A 15,768-nucleotide genomic window follows, 5' to 3' on the forward strand; every position below is an offset into this window, starting at 1 on the left:
GCTGGCCTCCCCGCCTGGATCTGTCTTCCTGGGGTTCCAAAAATGGAGGGGGGGGATCAGAAATGGAGGGAGGAACAAGAGTTATCAAGGAAAGTTAGGGGCCAGGTTGTCTTCTTCATATTTTCAGGAATCAGGTGACACATTCAAGTGGGGGTCAATGAAGAGAGTTTTAATAACGGATGGTTTTCAAAAGTGGGCGGCATGGAGGGGACCCACTGAGGAGGGGCAGTTCCCCCTCGCCACGCCCCTCCCACCCTCAGGCGGGCGGGTAGGAAGAGGCAGTGGTGTGACCTGAGAGCCCATGGCTCAGCAGAAGATCCTGGCTGTGGCCCAGCAGGAAGGCAGCCCAGGAAATAAATTCCTCCTCCTGGCTCTACTCCCCCCACCCCCATCTCCTGCCTGCTTTTGTACAGACCCAAGCAGCGGCCAGAGGACCTTAGAGCTCAGTATTAAGGCTGGTCCTAGAAGGTAGCCTTAGGCCCCGTGCGCTGGGTGGGGAAGGGTGGACATGGGTCTGGAGTGCCCGTCCTGGTCCTGACCCCATCCAGGCGAGGCTGCTCAGAGAAGGGGGTGGCGCGGTCTGGGAGTGGTCTCACTTGTACCACGACTGGGCAGGACTGAGGGCGGGGCAGAGCTGGATGAGGAGGGAGGGTGAGGTGTGTGCCCTGGGATCTCAGCAGGCCTTGGGGACTGATGGCTGTGCCCCAGGCTCATGCAGGCTCTACAGCTAGGAGAAGTACCAAGGGCCCGAGTGTCCCGTCTGGTTGGGATGGGTTTGGGGGGTTCCCATGGAATTTCAGGGCCTGGTTAGGGGCCCAACTCTGGGAGTCAGACACCCTGGATTCCGGTCCAGCTGTGCAGTCATGGGCATATTACCCCACTTTCTAAGCCTCACTTTCCCCTTTGGTAAGTGGGGATCACAAAACCCATATCATGGGTGGTTCTGGTGAGATTTGGTGAGACAATGAGTGTGAAATGTCTTAAGAAATGTGTTTGATCTGCTTCTTGAGCAGCAGAATCCTGAGGCCTCTTGCAAATTAAGGTATCTGATCATCCTTGCCAAACCGGAGCATGGCCGCTTCCCTTGAGCCTGGCAATGATTTAGCCAAAAGACTTTCACGTTTTGTAAGAATTAATTTTCTCCCAACATTTTATGTTAACAAATCTCAAACCTACAGGAAGAGCATGAACTCTGTACTGTTTACCCAGATTCACCAGTTGTTAACTTTGTGCTGCTTCTGCTTTATCTCCACATCTATCTGTACCTATATGTACAAAGCACGTGACCTCCCGCCATTTGAAAGTAAGTTGTAGACATCTTGAACTTCACACCTAAATACTCCACAGTCATCTCTTAAGGATGAGGAGCCCCCAGGAGCCATTGTTATTGTCCGAGGAGATTAACATCGATACCACAACATTGTCTAATGCACGATCTGTTATGGGTCGGATTGTGACCGCCTCCCCAATTCCTATCTGGAAATCCTAACCTCGGGTCTCTCAATATGTGACCTTATTTGGAAATCGAGTCCCTGCAGATGTAATTAGTTAAGATCAGATCTCTGGGGTGGGTGCCAATCCAATATGACCAGGTGCCTTAAGAAGGGGAAAGTTCAGACACAGGTCACTCAGGGAGGCAGTGATCAGGGTGATGCTGCTGATCACCAGCAAAACACTAGAAGCTCGGGGAGCGGCCTGGGACATCTCTCCCGCAGCCTTAGGAGGAACCAACCCAGCTGATCCCTTGCTCTCAGACAGGGGTGTCCAAACTTTTGGCGTCTCTCTGGGCCACACTGGAAGAAGAAGAGTTGTCTTGGGCGACACATTAAATACATTGTAACACACACCCACAAAAAAGCTCATCATGTTTTAAGTAAATTTACAACTTCGTGTTGGGCCGCACTCACAGCCGCCTGGGGCTGCAGGTCAGACACCTCAGCTCTCAGAGGTCTGGCCTCCCGTCCCGAGGGACGCCGCGAGTTTGCTTGTTTAAGCCCTGCAGTCCGCGGGGCAGTGGTGTCCCACAGGCCCCATGTAGCACTTAAAAAACTGGGCCACACGTCGCATTTGCTGTGGTATCTTGTCTCTCCAGTCTTTTCAATCTGGAACAATTCTCTCCGTGCCCCCCCGCCTTTTATGTTGTCTTCCGTGGTGTGAACAGTTTTGAAGGGTTCAGGCCAGTTCTTTTGTAGAAAGACCTGCAATTTGCCTTTACGTGATTGTTTCCTTGTTGAATTCAGGGGCTTTTTTAATTACATAGCTGATGATATTTTAAATTAATCATAATAACACACAATTTTTTTTTTTTTGCAGACAATTAGAGGCTGAGTTTCCCTTTGATGCCCTATGATTGCTGGCCCACACGGTCAGTTCAGGCTGATGGGATATGCATATGCCCGTACATACGGGTGTTCGTTGGTGGACGGCCGTCCTTGTCTCCATCAGCAGGAATCAAATCAGAGTCTCAGGACCCTTCATACCCTTGGCAGGAACCCCTGCCCTCCGTGCCCCCATCCTCACAGCTGGCCCCCCGCGCCCACCCCTGCCTGGAGACTGTCAGAACTGGTCCTGCCATTCATCCCTGTTGATGCATTTCACCACCAGGGACTCAGGCCTCCTAGCTTCTTTCTATAGCTCTGGCCATCTTTGCCTTCCCTTCTGGTCCCCTCGGCTCCTGATAGGTGTCCGCTGTGCCTACTAGAGTTGATGGTCCGTCTTTAGCAAAATCCCCTGTGTCCTCATCCTGTTCTGCTAAAGGTCCCTAACCCTCCTGCTCTAGCAGAAACCTCATCCTTCCTGAAGTCACTGCTGCTCCCGCCTCATGCCCCCCAGATTGTCCCCACCCCTCCTGCCACTGGGCCTGGGGAGGGGCAGGTGTCCTCCTTAATCCTCATTGCCACTTATAGACGTCCTCCTCCTCCCTCCTTTCAAACACTCAGGCTTGAACTCGCATTACCAGCTTTTGCCGCCCACTTTGTATCTGACACCCCATGGGTCTCACACTGCGATCATTTTAGCTCCCGGCAGGCTGTCAGTCTGTCCGTCCTACTCCTGCTTTAGTTCTTAGAGACTTCAATACGCCTGTGGATGGTGCAGCCACCAGGCCTTTCAGGTCCTTTAACTCTTCTCCCGTTATCTCGTCCTCACCCCACTCCAGCCACTCACTCCCACGTCACTGTCCTATTGGAAGCCACCAGTTGCATGTGGCTACTGAGCACTTGAGTAGCTCTTGAAATATGACTGGTCTGAACTAGCACATGCTGTGACTTTGAAATACATACCAGATTTCAAAGACTTACTAAAGAAAAACAATATAAATGTCATTAATAATTTTATATTGATTACAAGTAGAAATAACACTTTGGATATATATTATTAAAATTAATCTCACTTATGTCTTTTTCTTTTTTAATGTAGCTACTGGAAACTTTAAAATTGCATATGTGCCCTGGCTGGTGTGACTCAGTGGACTGAGCGCTGGACTACAGACAGAGAGAGGTCGCCAGTTCGATTCCCAGTTGAGGCACAGGCCGGGTCCCCGGTCGGGGGCGCACACGCGGCAACCGATTTATGTTTCTCTCTCTCGCACATCGATGTTTTTCCCTCCCTCTCTTTCTCCTTTCCCCATTCCCTAAAAAATAATAAAAATTCAAAAAATAAAGTTTGAAATTGCACATGCACCTCACGTTCCCACCGGAAGCACTGCTCTAGGTCTTTTCATTCCCAATAACAACGTAGTCATGATGTCAAGCGCCCCGCTCTCCTACAACACCCCTCCCTCTCCAGCGGGCCACCTCTAGCAAATTTCCAACCCCACTGGAACCTCTAATCCATGGACTTCGCCACACTTTTGCTCTCCCTCACCCCTCTGTGTTCTTACGTCCCTCCTCACACAGCCTCAATTCCAGGCCTGTCATGGATTATGGTCACTTTCTTCATGAATGCATTCATTTATTCAGCAAATAGTTGTTGAACACTAACTACGTGTCAGACATTCCTTGTGGGGCTTGTATTTTGGTGGTAGGAAGCAAGCGATAAACAAATCAGTAAATCGCATTATATGCTAGAATAGTGATTCTCAACAGGGGCATTTTGCCCCCCCAGGGGACATTGGCAATGTCTGGAGACAATTCTAGTTGCCACAACGGTGAGAAGTGCCATTGGCATCTATTGGCGGAAGCCAGGATGCTCCTGAACACCCCACAGTGCGCAGGCGCCCCCAAGTACCCATCACATGTGCCTTTGTCCTCTTGTCTTCTGTCCGATTGCTGTGGACCAACTGGTCGTGCTCGTAACAAAGGCCAAAGCTCTCACTCAGGAGCTCCCATCCCCTCCGTCGGCTCTAGGCCGGCAGTCCTACAGTCCTCTCTTATTAAACAAGAGCAACAACGGCAGCATGTGAGCTCTTGAGCCCCGGCATGTGTCATTAGTTTGACTCAGATAAACTCATAGATATATACTATATACATATTACATGTATATATATATAATATATATATATAACTAATTGATGAAAATTACGAATGAAGCTACAGGCTTTATTTGAATTTCACAAGTAGGGCTCCTTGGTGCCCAAGACTTGATTGGTTTGGTTTTAAAACGGAAAGTTCCATACCCTTGAGGTCCCCTCAGTCTTGGACAAACTGGGATCATCAACTATGCTATTTACGAGCTTTTCCATTAATGTCCTTTTTCTGTTCCAGGATTCAATCCACCATATTGTATTTAGTTGTCCTGCCTTAGTTTCTTACAATCTGCAACAGTTTCTCAGTCTTTCCTTTTCTTTTTTTTAGTATATTTTATTGATTATGCTACTACAGTTGTTCCATTTTTTTCTCCCTTTTATCCCCCTCTGCCCTGCATCTGCCCTCTCACCAGCATCCCCTCCACCTTAGCTCATGTCCATGGGTTGTACATATAAGTTCTTTGGCTTCTCCATTTCCTCTACTATTCTTAACTTTCCCCTATTTTGCTACCAGTTATGCTTTTTATTCCCTGTACCTTTTTCCCCATTCTCCCCACTCCACACTGATAACCCTCCATGCGATCTCCATTTCTGTGATTCTGTTCCTGTTCTAGTTATTTGCTTAGTTTTTTTTGTTGTTGTTGTTGTTTAGGTTCAGTTGTTGATAGTTGTGAGTTTGTTGTCATTTTACTGTTCATAGTTTTGATCTTTTTCTTAAATAAATCCCTTTAACATTTCACATAATAAGGGCTTAGTGATGATGAACTCCTTTAACTTGACCTTATCAGGGAAGCGTTTTATCTCCCCTTGCATTCTAAATGAAGGCTTTGTTGGATAAAGTAATCGTGGATGTAGGTCTCTGCCTTTCCTGACTTGGAATACTTCTTCCCAGCCCCTTCTTCTCTGCAAGGTTTCTGTTGAGAAAGCAGCTGATAGTCTTATGGGGACGCCTTTGTAGGTAACGGTCTCCTTTTCTCTTGCTGCTTTTAAGATTCTCTCCTTATCTTTAATCTTGGCTAATGTAGTTACGATGTGTGCTTCCATGGGTCCAACTTCTTTGGGACTCTCTGAGCTTTCTGGACTTCCTGGAAGTCTATTTCTTTCACCAGATTGGGGAAGCTTCCTTCATTACTTTTTCAAATAAGTTTTCAATTTGTTGCTCTTCCTCTTCTCCTTCTGGTACCCCTATGATTTGGATGTTGGACCATTTAAAGTTGTCCTGGAGGTTCCTAAGCCTCTCCTCATTTTTTTGAATTCTTGTTTCTTCATTCTGTTCCAGTTGAATGTTTATTTCTTCCTTCTGTTCCAAATTGTTGATTTGAGAACTGGCTTCCTTCCCATCACTGTTGGTTCCCCATATATTTTCCTTTATTTCACTTTGCATAGGCTTCACTTCTTCCTCTATTTTGTGTCCATACTCAATCATTTCTGTGAGCATCCTGATTACCAGTGTTTTGAACTCTGCATCTGAGAGGTTGGCTATCTCCTGGTTGCTTAGTTCTTTTTATGGAGGTTTTAAAATATATTTTTTTAAATTTATTTTTTAGAGAGAGGGGGAAGGGAGAAAGAAAGAGAGGAAGAGAAACATCCATGTGTGGTTGTCTCTCATGTGCCCCTTGTTGGGGACCTGGCCTGCAACTTAGGCATGTGCCCCGAGTGGGAATGGAACAGGCAACCCTTTGCTTTGCAGTCTGATGCTCCATCCACTGAGCCACACCAGCGAGGGCTGGAGTTTTGTTTTGTTTAGTTTAGTTTATGAACTAATGAATTTCCATGGCATGGTGTTTGTGGACATAGCTTTGAGTATTGTTTTATAGACACTTATATATGTGTATATAATATAGATACTTCGTTTGCTTTCATTCACACACACAGGACATTAGTGGTCATTTATTCCATCCTTATATTCCATTCCATTCATTCTAAAAAGTTTTTTTAATTTGTTTTTAGACAGAGGGGAAGGGAGAGAAACACCAATGTGTGGTTGTCTCTCACGTGCCCCATACCGGGGACCTGCTTGCAACTCAGGCATGTACCCTGACTGGGACTCAAACCAGCGACGTGCTGTTTCAGCACTCGTGCAGGCCAGCACTCAATCCACAGAGCCACACCACCCAGGGCCTTTTTCTGGCGTTTTGATCTTTCATTTGGTCCATGTTTCTTTGTCTGGGTGCACCTGTTACGTTGTAAGGGGTGGAGCCTAGGTATTAGCCAGGGCGGGGCAACCCACATCACTGCTTTGTGATGCTATATGTAGGGGAGGGGTCATAGAGGGAACAATCCTGCTTGTTGGGCTCTTGCCCCGCTTTCAGTCACTTCCCCCACTATCCACAAGCAAATTGGGCCCTTCTGGTGCTGACTCCCAGGTGAGTGGGCTTGTGTACCTTCTGGGACTGTGTGGGTCTCTCCAATGAACTCTTCCGCGAGGCTGGGAGTTTTTCCCGCCACTGAAACCCCCACAGGTTTTTACAGCCTAAGGTTTTGAGGCTTTAGTTTCCCACGCTGGAACCTTGGTTCCCTAAGTTGTTCCTCCTGGCTTATCTGCGTGTGAATGCGGGACTGCCGGGTGTGCCAGCTGCTGCCTTGTCGCAAGTCTTATCCACCCCAGCTGCCAGTCTCCACCCCTCTTACCAGACCGGGTGAATGTTTCTTTAACTCTTTGGTTGTTGGGCTTCCAAACAGTTTGATTTCCTGGCAGTTCTGGTTGGTTTTTGTTTTTAATTTGTTGTTGTCCTTCTTTTGGTTGTGCGAGGAAGAAAAGTGTGTACCTACCCATGCCTCCATCTTGGCCAGCAGTCAGTCTTTCCTTCTCTTTCGTGACCTTGACACTTTTGAGGAGTACTGGTCAGGTATTTTATAGACTGTCCCTCACTTTGGGTTTGCTGGATGTCTTCTCATGATTTTGTGGAAGAAAATCCACAGAGGTGAAGTAGGGCAGGAATTGGATGTTTAATTTTTTAAAAGATTTTGTTTATTTATTTTTAGAGTGAAGGGAAAGGAGGGAGAAAGTGATGCCACAGATGGGCACAGGTAACCAGGTTTTTGGTGATTGCGGACAAAGGTTTGAACCGAACACACAGAGTTTATAGCAGAAAGAGAGAAAGCAGACTTATTAAGCAACAGTACACTCCACAGAACATTGGAGTAGGCTGACTCCAAGCAGAGATTGACCTCAGGGGCTGGAGGGGTTCTATTCTTATAGGCAGATGTTCCTGGCTAGTTTTGGCGGACTTTTATTGAGCACGTACAAGTGGTTGTATTACTTTAAAGCTACTGCGCATGTGGTCTCCCATGATTTTCCTTGATTGGCCACCAGGGAAGGGGGTCCCACAATGTTGATTTATTACAGTGTTATTATAATGAAGCAGGGGTCAGGTAGCATCTTCTGCGCAGGTGCATTCATGAGTCACCTTGCATGATTCAGTGCTTTTCCAGAAAGCAGGAACAACCGGTCTTAGAACAGAATCTCTGTCCTGTATCGATGTCCTTTATCTTGGCCCTGGGGCACCTCCGGAGTCACCTCCCTCCTCACTGTCTCCTGCCTCACTGTGGCATTGGGAAAATGGAGGGTCACTATGTTCACACCAGCAATGTCCTTGGGACTCAGCGCCACGTTGCTGGCACCCAGGTGCCCATGTGGGGCTGGGGGAGAAGTATCCGTATGCCCAGGAGGCGAGGGTCATTGGCTACACTAAGGAGGTCTACGTGCCCTTCCCCAGCAACGTGGAGGCTGTGGATCTGTCACCCGGGTGGCCCAAGGGCGCTATGGTTCCTGCCAAGCCTGTGGGTGTCTTCAAACTGGTAGCTGTGCTTTGAGCTCCTCCTCAAGGCTGAGGGACAGAGACTGCAGCCCACGTGGCAGGAGCAGGTGGTACCAGAAGTCAAGGGTTGGGGTGATGGCAAGACCTCCTGAGGAAGAAGTCTGTGAAGTGACTGGCTGGGAAACCCTTTGGAGAGCTGACCTGGGGCCAAAAATGAATTTAGCTGAAGTCATAAAAAATAAAATAAAATAAAATGTTATTTATAAACACTATCCTATCAAACATGTGGTTGTGCAGCCTTTTTCCTTCAACACTGTGTCCTGAAGAACAGTTTCAGGACACAGAGCTATGCCATTCTTCCAACTTTTACTCTATTACAAAGAACTGCAACGGTTCTCAACATTTTTTTAAATGTAACTTTAGTTTTATTTTTTTTTATGCTTTTACTTTTTATTTACTTTTTGTTAATATATATTTTTAAAGATTTTATTTATTTATTTTTAGAGAGGGGGGAAGGCAGGGAGAAGTTCCTTCTCCCACGCCCCTAACCAGAGGCAGCCCAGGCATGTGCCCTGACCAGTACCTGAACCCGTGATCCGGTTTGCGGGACTCCGCCCAACGCACGGGGCCACACCAGTCAGGGCTGCAACGGTTCTTCCGACGCTCCTCTGTGCTTCCCACGGGAAGACCTGCTAGGCATAGATTAGGCACATTTACCTGTTAATAGATTCTGAAAAATGTCCAACTTGAGTGGCTGAACACATTTATACCGCAGCAGCATTTGAAAGTACCCATTGTCCTCACATCTTACCGACACGTGATAATCTACAAAAGTCCGGTGACCTTCTGAAGGTGCCGGGTCACTTTCCGGACCACACCTTCCAGAATGCACTGCGATTCATCGGCTACCTGGTTGCGTAAAACGGAATGACCAATCCCTGAGAACCTCAGAAAGGTGGCGCTGCCTCCACTCCTCACCTACCTCTGTGGCTCCCAGAGCAGCGACTACCACTCCCATAAGCCACCGAGGACTGGCGCCGCTGGCCACCATTTCTAGGTTCTGCAGGGCTGGGAGGGCCTGGGATTCCACTTCCCGGCAGGCAGTGCGGCCCGAGGGGCGGAACTCCATTTCCCAGCAGGCTCCAGGTGGCGGGCGCCGTCGTGCCTGGTGTGGGATGTAAGCGTGGAGGTGGGCGCGGGGGACTGAGACCAGGACTCTTCTTGGGATTTGGGGGGCTTGGCCAGAGGGTGCCTTCTGGACGGACTCTAGGGCCTGGGGGAACGGTCATGGAGAGGGAGCGGGACGGCCATTGGCGGTCCTCAGTGCGGATCTAGGGGCGCACCCCCATAGGGGCCGGGGCTCCTGGGGGCTTCGGGGATGAGGAGGCCTTACAGCCTCGGCTGAGGGGGTCTCATCGGCGCAGGAGCAGATGTGTGGAGGGTGAAGGAGACAGGGAAGCAAGGGATTGTGTGTGGGGGGTGGGGTGGGGAATGGAACCTTAGCAGAGCCTGGGAGGGGGCTCCCCTGCTGCGCCCGCCCGACTCTCCTTCCCCGGCTCGCCCGCAGGCCCAGGACCGCCGCCATGGGGTTGAAGGCCGCCCAGAAGACACTGTTCCCGCTACGCTCCATCGACGACGTGGTGCGCCTGTTTGCAGCCGAGCTGGGCCGAGAGGAGCCTGACCTGGTGCTCCTATCCTTAGTACTGGGCTTCGTGGAGCATTTCCTAGCCGTCAACCGCGTCATCCCCACCAATGTGCCCGAGCTCACCTTCCAGCCTAGCCCTGCGCCCGACCCTCCTGGTGGCCTCACCTACTTCCCAGTTGCTGACTTATCCATCATCGCTGCGCTCTATGCCCGCTTCACCGCCCAGATCCGAGGTGCTGTCGACCTGTCTCTATACCCTCGAGAGGGGGGTGTCTCCAGCCGCGAGCTGGTGAAGAAGGTCTCGGATGTCATCTGGAACAGCCTCAGCCGCTCCTACTTCAAGGATCGGGCCCACATCCAGTCCCTCTTCAGCTTCATCACAGGTTGGAGCCTCATAGGTGGCAAGGAGGGATAATCTTGACCCACATGGTGACCTTGGCCCACCTCTTCACAACACTTCGTTTGCAGAGCCCTTTTGAGACCTGTAAGCCTTGTGAGGTGGAGCAGGTGTTAACTAACCTATGCAGTTAGGGAAACTGAAGCCGGGAGAGGAAGTGATGTGCCAGAGTCACACAGAATGGCAAGGCTGGGACTAGATCCCAATCACTTGGCTCCAAACCCATTAACCATCCTCTGTCCCTTTAGCACCCCCAGCATCCCTGCCATGGAGCAGCTTATAGGAGTCCTGCAGCCCAGTATGAGGCACAGAGGACAGCTGCAGATTTGGGGGAGTGAGGAGCCACAATATAGCCACATTTGAGACAATTAAATGAAATATCTATGAAATCGTTTTGAAAGTGAATGGACTAAGGACTTCACCTCAAGTGATGGCTTAAGTCTCAGGGCTGGCCAAGATCTTTCTTTGCTCCATGCCCAGTTGACTAGCAGTTGTGTTCTGGAGCATCATATTGAGGAGCCTGCTTCTGAGCTCAGCGGGAAAAGAGTGCAGAGATAAATTAGGAGTGTTTGCCAGTGGGCACGTGGAAGAAAGAGTGTTGGCCAGAGGTCCTGTTTTTGCCCACTTCGTTATAACCTGATGGGCATAATAAAGTGAGGAAATTCTTGAGATAAACATACAAGATGGTTGCAAAGAAAGAGACGTGTCAGAGCGAGAGGCTGGGTGGGACTAGGAAGGCCCGAGGAGGTCTGCTGATGGGGGATGTAAATGGGGAGGGGGAGGCTCTGAACACAAAGGAGGAAGGGAATGGATAGGTGGTGGAAGAGCATCTGAGATTTGGGCACAGGCTAGGAGGTGAGAGTGGGAGGGAACACGGCCCATCACTGCCTTGACCCCTCCTCCCAGGCCCCAGCTCAGAGGGCCCTCTTTCATTAGCTCCCCCTTCCACAGGCACCAAACTGGACAGCTCTGGTGTGGCCTTTGCTGTGGTGGGGGCCTGCCAGGCTCTGGGTCTCCGGGATGTCCACCTCGCCCTGTCCGAGGACCACGCCTGGGTTGTGTTTGGGCCCAATGGAGAGCAGACAGCTGAGGTCACCTGGCATGGCAAGGGCAATGAGGACCGGAGGGGCCAGACCGTCAATGCGGGCGTGGCTGAGCGGGTACTGCCCCTTCCCCCACTCCCTTCACACTCTGAGCCGAAACCACCCCAGGGGCTGTGCTTCCCTGGGCCACACTCCCCTCTTCCTGTTACCACTTATATATGTCAGGAGGGGATGCAGAAGGGCCTCTTTCCTACCTGTCATTCCCTGGAGTGGGCATAGGTGGCTCATCATGAGACATCTGGTCTTGTCCTCTCCCAAGAGCTGGCTGTACCTGAAAGGGTCATACATGCGCTGTGACCGCAAGATGGAGGTGGCATTCATGGTGTGCGCCATCAACCCTTCCATTGACCTGCACACTGACTCCCTGGAGCTGCTGCAGCTGCAGCAGGTGAGGTGTGCCCCTGGGCCTCCAGGGCCACTTTCCCTCCCTGGGCTTCAGCTTCCCCTTTTGCAACATGATTAACAATTCCTGGCCCAGCCTGGCCCAGGGCTTTTGGGAAGAGTACTATTGAGATGTGAAAGGGCTTTGGCCCCAGTGAGAGGCTCGGTGGTAAGTTCTGGCCCTTCCCACCTGATGGGAGGTCCCTGGTGTTGGACCCCACCTCTGCCTGGCAGACTGAGGACTTCTCCCCCCTCCCTCCCCTAGTTCATACTTCTTCTTTCTTTTGGCCTCTAGAAGCTGCTCTGGCTGCTCTATGACCTGGGACATCTGGAAAGGTCAGTAGAGGAAAGTGGCCAGGCTGGGCCTTCGGGGATTGGGAGGCTAGGTGGCAGCCTGGACTCATGACCTTTTCCCAGGTACCCCATGGCGCTGGGGAACCTGGCAGATCTGGAGGAGTTGGAGCCTACCCCTGGCCGGCCAGACCCACTCACCCTCTACCACAAGGTGGGGACATCTCAGGAGGGTACAGAGGGGAGACCAAACAGTGGCTGGGGTTTACCTGGGAACTGGAAGGGGGCAAGTGAGAGAACCTTGGGTGTATTTGCATTTGCCATGTACATATTCAGCACCATCTGAGGAGTGCTCTGGGAGTGGCGTGGCCTAGATTTGTCCCTTCAGTCCTGCTTTTTCTGCTGCCTCATTGTCCTTCGTGGAGTGTAACAGAGGTCAAATGTGGGGGCACTGAGGAAGGGGCATTAACTTGGTGGGGGTGGGGTTAAAGGGACATTGGGCTGGGTTTGGAAGGCTTTGGTGTGTGTGTAGGAGTGTGTGAGAAAGCCTGGGAAAGGGACGTGCCCTGGGCTTGGAGGATGGGCATCTTCCTTTCCCCTGTTCTTGTTCTGTGGGGGTCCCCACCATCTGCATTCTGGCCCAGGCCTCAGCAAGCAGTCCTGCAGACCCAGGGAGGAGCGCCTGCTAGAGGGGATACCAGGGTGTGGGGTGGGACAGGAGATGGGACTCTCTGGGATCTTGCCTATTTCACCTCTGGTGTGATCTGATGGGACATTCGTGCCAAATGGTGGAGCTGGGGGCTGCCTCCCTGAGGCCCCTTTGCTCTGTTCCCAGGGCATTGCCTCAGCCAAGACTTACTACCGGGATGAGCACATCTACCCCTACATGTACCTGGCCGGCTACCACTGTCGCAACCGCAATGTGCGCGAAGCCCTGCAGGCCTGGGCCGACACAGCCACTGTCATCCAGGAGTGAGGATCCCCCCAACTAGGGCCTTAGCCCATTCTTTCCTCCCCTTCCACCCAATTTCCATCACCCTTGTCCAGGGGTGAGGCCTGGGTCTCAAGCCCCATCCTTTCCTCTAGCCCCTAGGCAGCCAAGGCTACCATCACCCAGGAGGTAGGGACCCTGATGAGGGTCTTACGCCTTTCCATCCCTCCCCTCGCCTCCCAGTGCCAACCACCAGCATCCGGCAGTAAAGCCTGCACCCCTTGCCCCACGCTTCTGTCCTCACTCTTGCTCTGGGCTGACACAGATATTGTCATTTTGGGGTGAGGACTGCAGCCACTCACCTGGTCCCTAGATGATCCAGGGAAAGAAACCTGGGCTCCACCCCCCACCAGGGCCCTGGGGGTACCCACCTGGCCGGGCCCACAGTGCCCTACTGCTCTCACAGCTACAACTACTGCCGGGAAGACGAGGAGATCTACAAGGAGTTCTTTGAAGTAGCCAATGATGTCATCCCCAACCTGCTGAAGGAGGCAGCTAGCCTGCTGGAGGCTGGCGAGGAGCGGCCAGGGGAGCAGACCCAGGTGAAGGCTGGAGCTCCACCTGTGTCCGCCTCCCTTCTGATCAGGGTTGCCAGTCACAGGATGTGGGCACTGCTGCCCAGGACTAGGGACTGCAGGGGGAAGGTGGCCCAGCACACAGCTCTGTTCTATCCCTCCCTAGACAAGGTCCTGGGTTTGAGGAAACTGGGGGTATTTTCGGGGTTTCTACCCTGCTCCTTCAGGTAAATGGGGTGAAGCCCATTTCTTTCATGGCCAGGGCTTATTCAGTTGAGGGGGTGAGGTGGAGGTAAGGGATGGTCTCCCTTTTTCTCTGAGGCTGGCTGGTTTTATAAAAGGAGGAGGGTTCTAAGAATTCTCTCCCCCTGTGGTCACGTCTTCTGGAGCCAGGACTCTTTGATGAGATGAGGGGCCTGGCCTATCCCCTTCCATAAAGGGTGAGTAAGGGGTTCTGATCTCTGCCTTCCTTTCCCCCTTGCCCAGGGCTCTCCGAGCCAGGGCTCTGCCCTCCAGGACCCAGAGTGCTTCGCCCATCTGCTGCGTTTCTATGATGGCATCTGCAAATGGGAAGAGGGCAGCCCCACGCCGGTGCTGCACGTGGGCTGGGCCACCTTCCTTGTGCAGTCCCTAGGCCGCTTCGAAGGACAGGTGAGGGGCAGCTGCGGCGGGGAGCCAGAGCCTTCACAGCCCTGAAGGGGTTATGCTGATCCCCTGGGTGCGGATGAGACCGAGGCCTCAGCATGGTGGCCGAGGTTGGGCCCTAGGAATGCAGTTCCTGGGCTGCAGCCTTTCCCTCAGCTTGCGCTCCCTATCCGCCCCAGGTGCGGCAGAAGGTGCGAATAGTGAGCCGTGAGTCAGAGGCAGCTGAGGCGGAGGAGCCCTGGGGCGAGGAGGCCCGGGAAGGCCGGCGAAGGGGCCCGCGGCGGGAGTCCAAGCCCGAGGAGCCGCCGCCGCCCAAGAAGCCGGCGCTGGACAAGGGCCCTGGCGCCGGGCAGGGCGTGGTGCCGGGGCCCCCCCGGAAGCCCCCAGGGACGGTCCAGAGCACTGCCCGCGGTCCTGAAGGCGGCAGCGCGGCGGTGGCGCCTGCGCCGGCTGCATCACCGCCACCAGAGGGTCCGGTGCTCACTTTCCAGAGCGAGAAGATGAAGGGCATGAAGGAGCTGCTGGTGGCCACCAAGATCAATTCGAGCGCCATCAAGCTGCAGCTCACCGCGCAATCGCAAGTACAGATGAAGAAGCAGAAGGTGTCTACACCCAGCGACTACACTCTTTCCTTCCTTAAGCGGCAGCGTAAGGGCCTCTGAACTACCCTAGCACTCCTCAGTCCCGGTCAGGCTCCACCCCAGGCCCCCCCCCCCCCCCCCCCCCCCCGCGAGCCCAGGCAGCCAATGGGTCTAGGCCTGACCTCCCGGCCCCACCCCTACTGGAATCGAGGCTCAGGATCGTCCCGGGTGTCAGACTCTTATCCCAGCGCTCAACATTGGAATATATAGATACCTTTCCCCGGTCTCCCAGTTGGCCAGTTGAAACCTCACCTTGGGCCCCATCATCAGTCGTTAAAAGGTCCAACCACGGGAAACTCAGACCCCACCTCAGAACCCAAGCTCTCTAACCTTAGGCCTGACCCGTGTTTCTTTGCGCCGTTCTCAGCCCGTAGGGCTCAAGTTTCACCCTAAACCCTAGACGCGCAGGTCCAGCCTCCTGCCCGGGAACCAAGGACCCCACTCGGAGAACATTTACACACTGTAGAATTCCATCCCTTGGGAATTCAAGTCCCCTACCCCAAAGAATTTAAGGGGCGTTTACAGAAGTTGGAAATCCTAGCTTCCTCCCGTCGCTAGCCTGCTAGTCTGGAATACGAAACTGCGCCCTGGGCCTGTGTGAGTCCTGAGCTCCGCCCCCTTCCTGACAAACTGGCTCCAGATCAGAGCAGACCTCTCTTCCGACCCTCTGGGAACCTCCCCTGGTCCAGCACGTCTCAGGGGACTCTTGGGGAAATCTGCAGGGGGGTGCGAGTGGGTGAGGGGAGCCTATCTCTATCTGTTTTGTACATAGATTTATTTTTCAGTTCCAAGGAAGATGAATACATTTTGTAAAAAAAAACAAAACATGTCTGTGTTTCATCTGGGAATTTGGGCAGGGGGTTGTAGGGCGCCCCTTCTATCCTCTGCCTTCTGGCTTGCCACCTGTAGAATACCGGGAACCCGTGGCTGGCT

General features: G+C 52.3%; 1 protein-coding gene across 2 annotated transcripts; it reads left to right on the top strand.

Annotated features, from left to right (window-relative positions):
• Window positions 1-9,260: 9,260 nt before the first annotated feature.
• MEN1 (menin 1) lies at window positions 9,261-15,654 on the top strand. 2 transcript variants are annotated; one of them, XM_053925450.2, is made up of 10 exons: window positions 9,261-9,415; window positions 9,794-10,254; window positions 11,220-11,428; window positions 11,631-11,759; window positions 12,048-12,088; window positions 12,170-12,257; window positions 12,879-13,015; window positions 13,441-13,576; window positions 14,036-14,200; window positions 14,374-15,654. In XM_053925450.2, the coding sequence occupies exons 2-10, from the start codon at window positions 9,810-9,812 to the stop codon at window positions 14,854-14,856; spliced, it is 1,833 nt and encodes a 610-aa protein (XP_053781425.1). In that variant the 5' UTR covers window positions 9,261-9,415; window positions 9,794-9,809; the 3' UTR covers window positions 14,857-15,654. The 2 variants fall into 2 exon arrangements, with proteins under 2 accessions (XP_053781425.1, XP_053781426.1); XM_053925451.2 differs by having other exon boundaries at window positions 9,262-9,403.
• The last annotated feature ends 114 nt before the right edge of the window (window positions 15,655-15,768 follow it).

This window comes from Desmodus rotundus, chromosome 5, assembly GCF_022682495.2.
Source record: "Desmodus rotundus isolate HL8 chromosome 5, HLdesRot8A.1, whole genome shotgun sequence".
NCBI lineage: Eukaryota > Metazoa > Chordata > Mammalia > Chiroptera > Phyllostomidae > Desmodus > Desmodus rotundus.

Bases quoted from the DNA above. Each gene is read 5' to 3' on its own strand.
- MEN1 (XM_053925451.2), top strand. The intron at 13,577-14,035 runs GTGAAGGCTGGA...CCCCTTGCCCAG, and splicing joins GGCCAGGGGAGCAGACCCAG to GGCTCTCCGAGCCAGGGCTC. The intron at 14,201-14,373 runs GTGAGGGGCAGC...TATCCGCCCCAG, and splicing joins TAGGCCGCTTCGAAGGACAG to GTGCGGCAGAAGGTGCGAAT.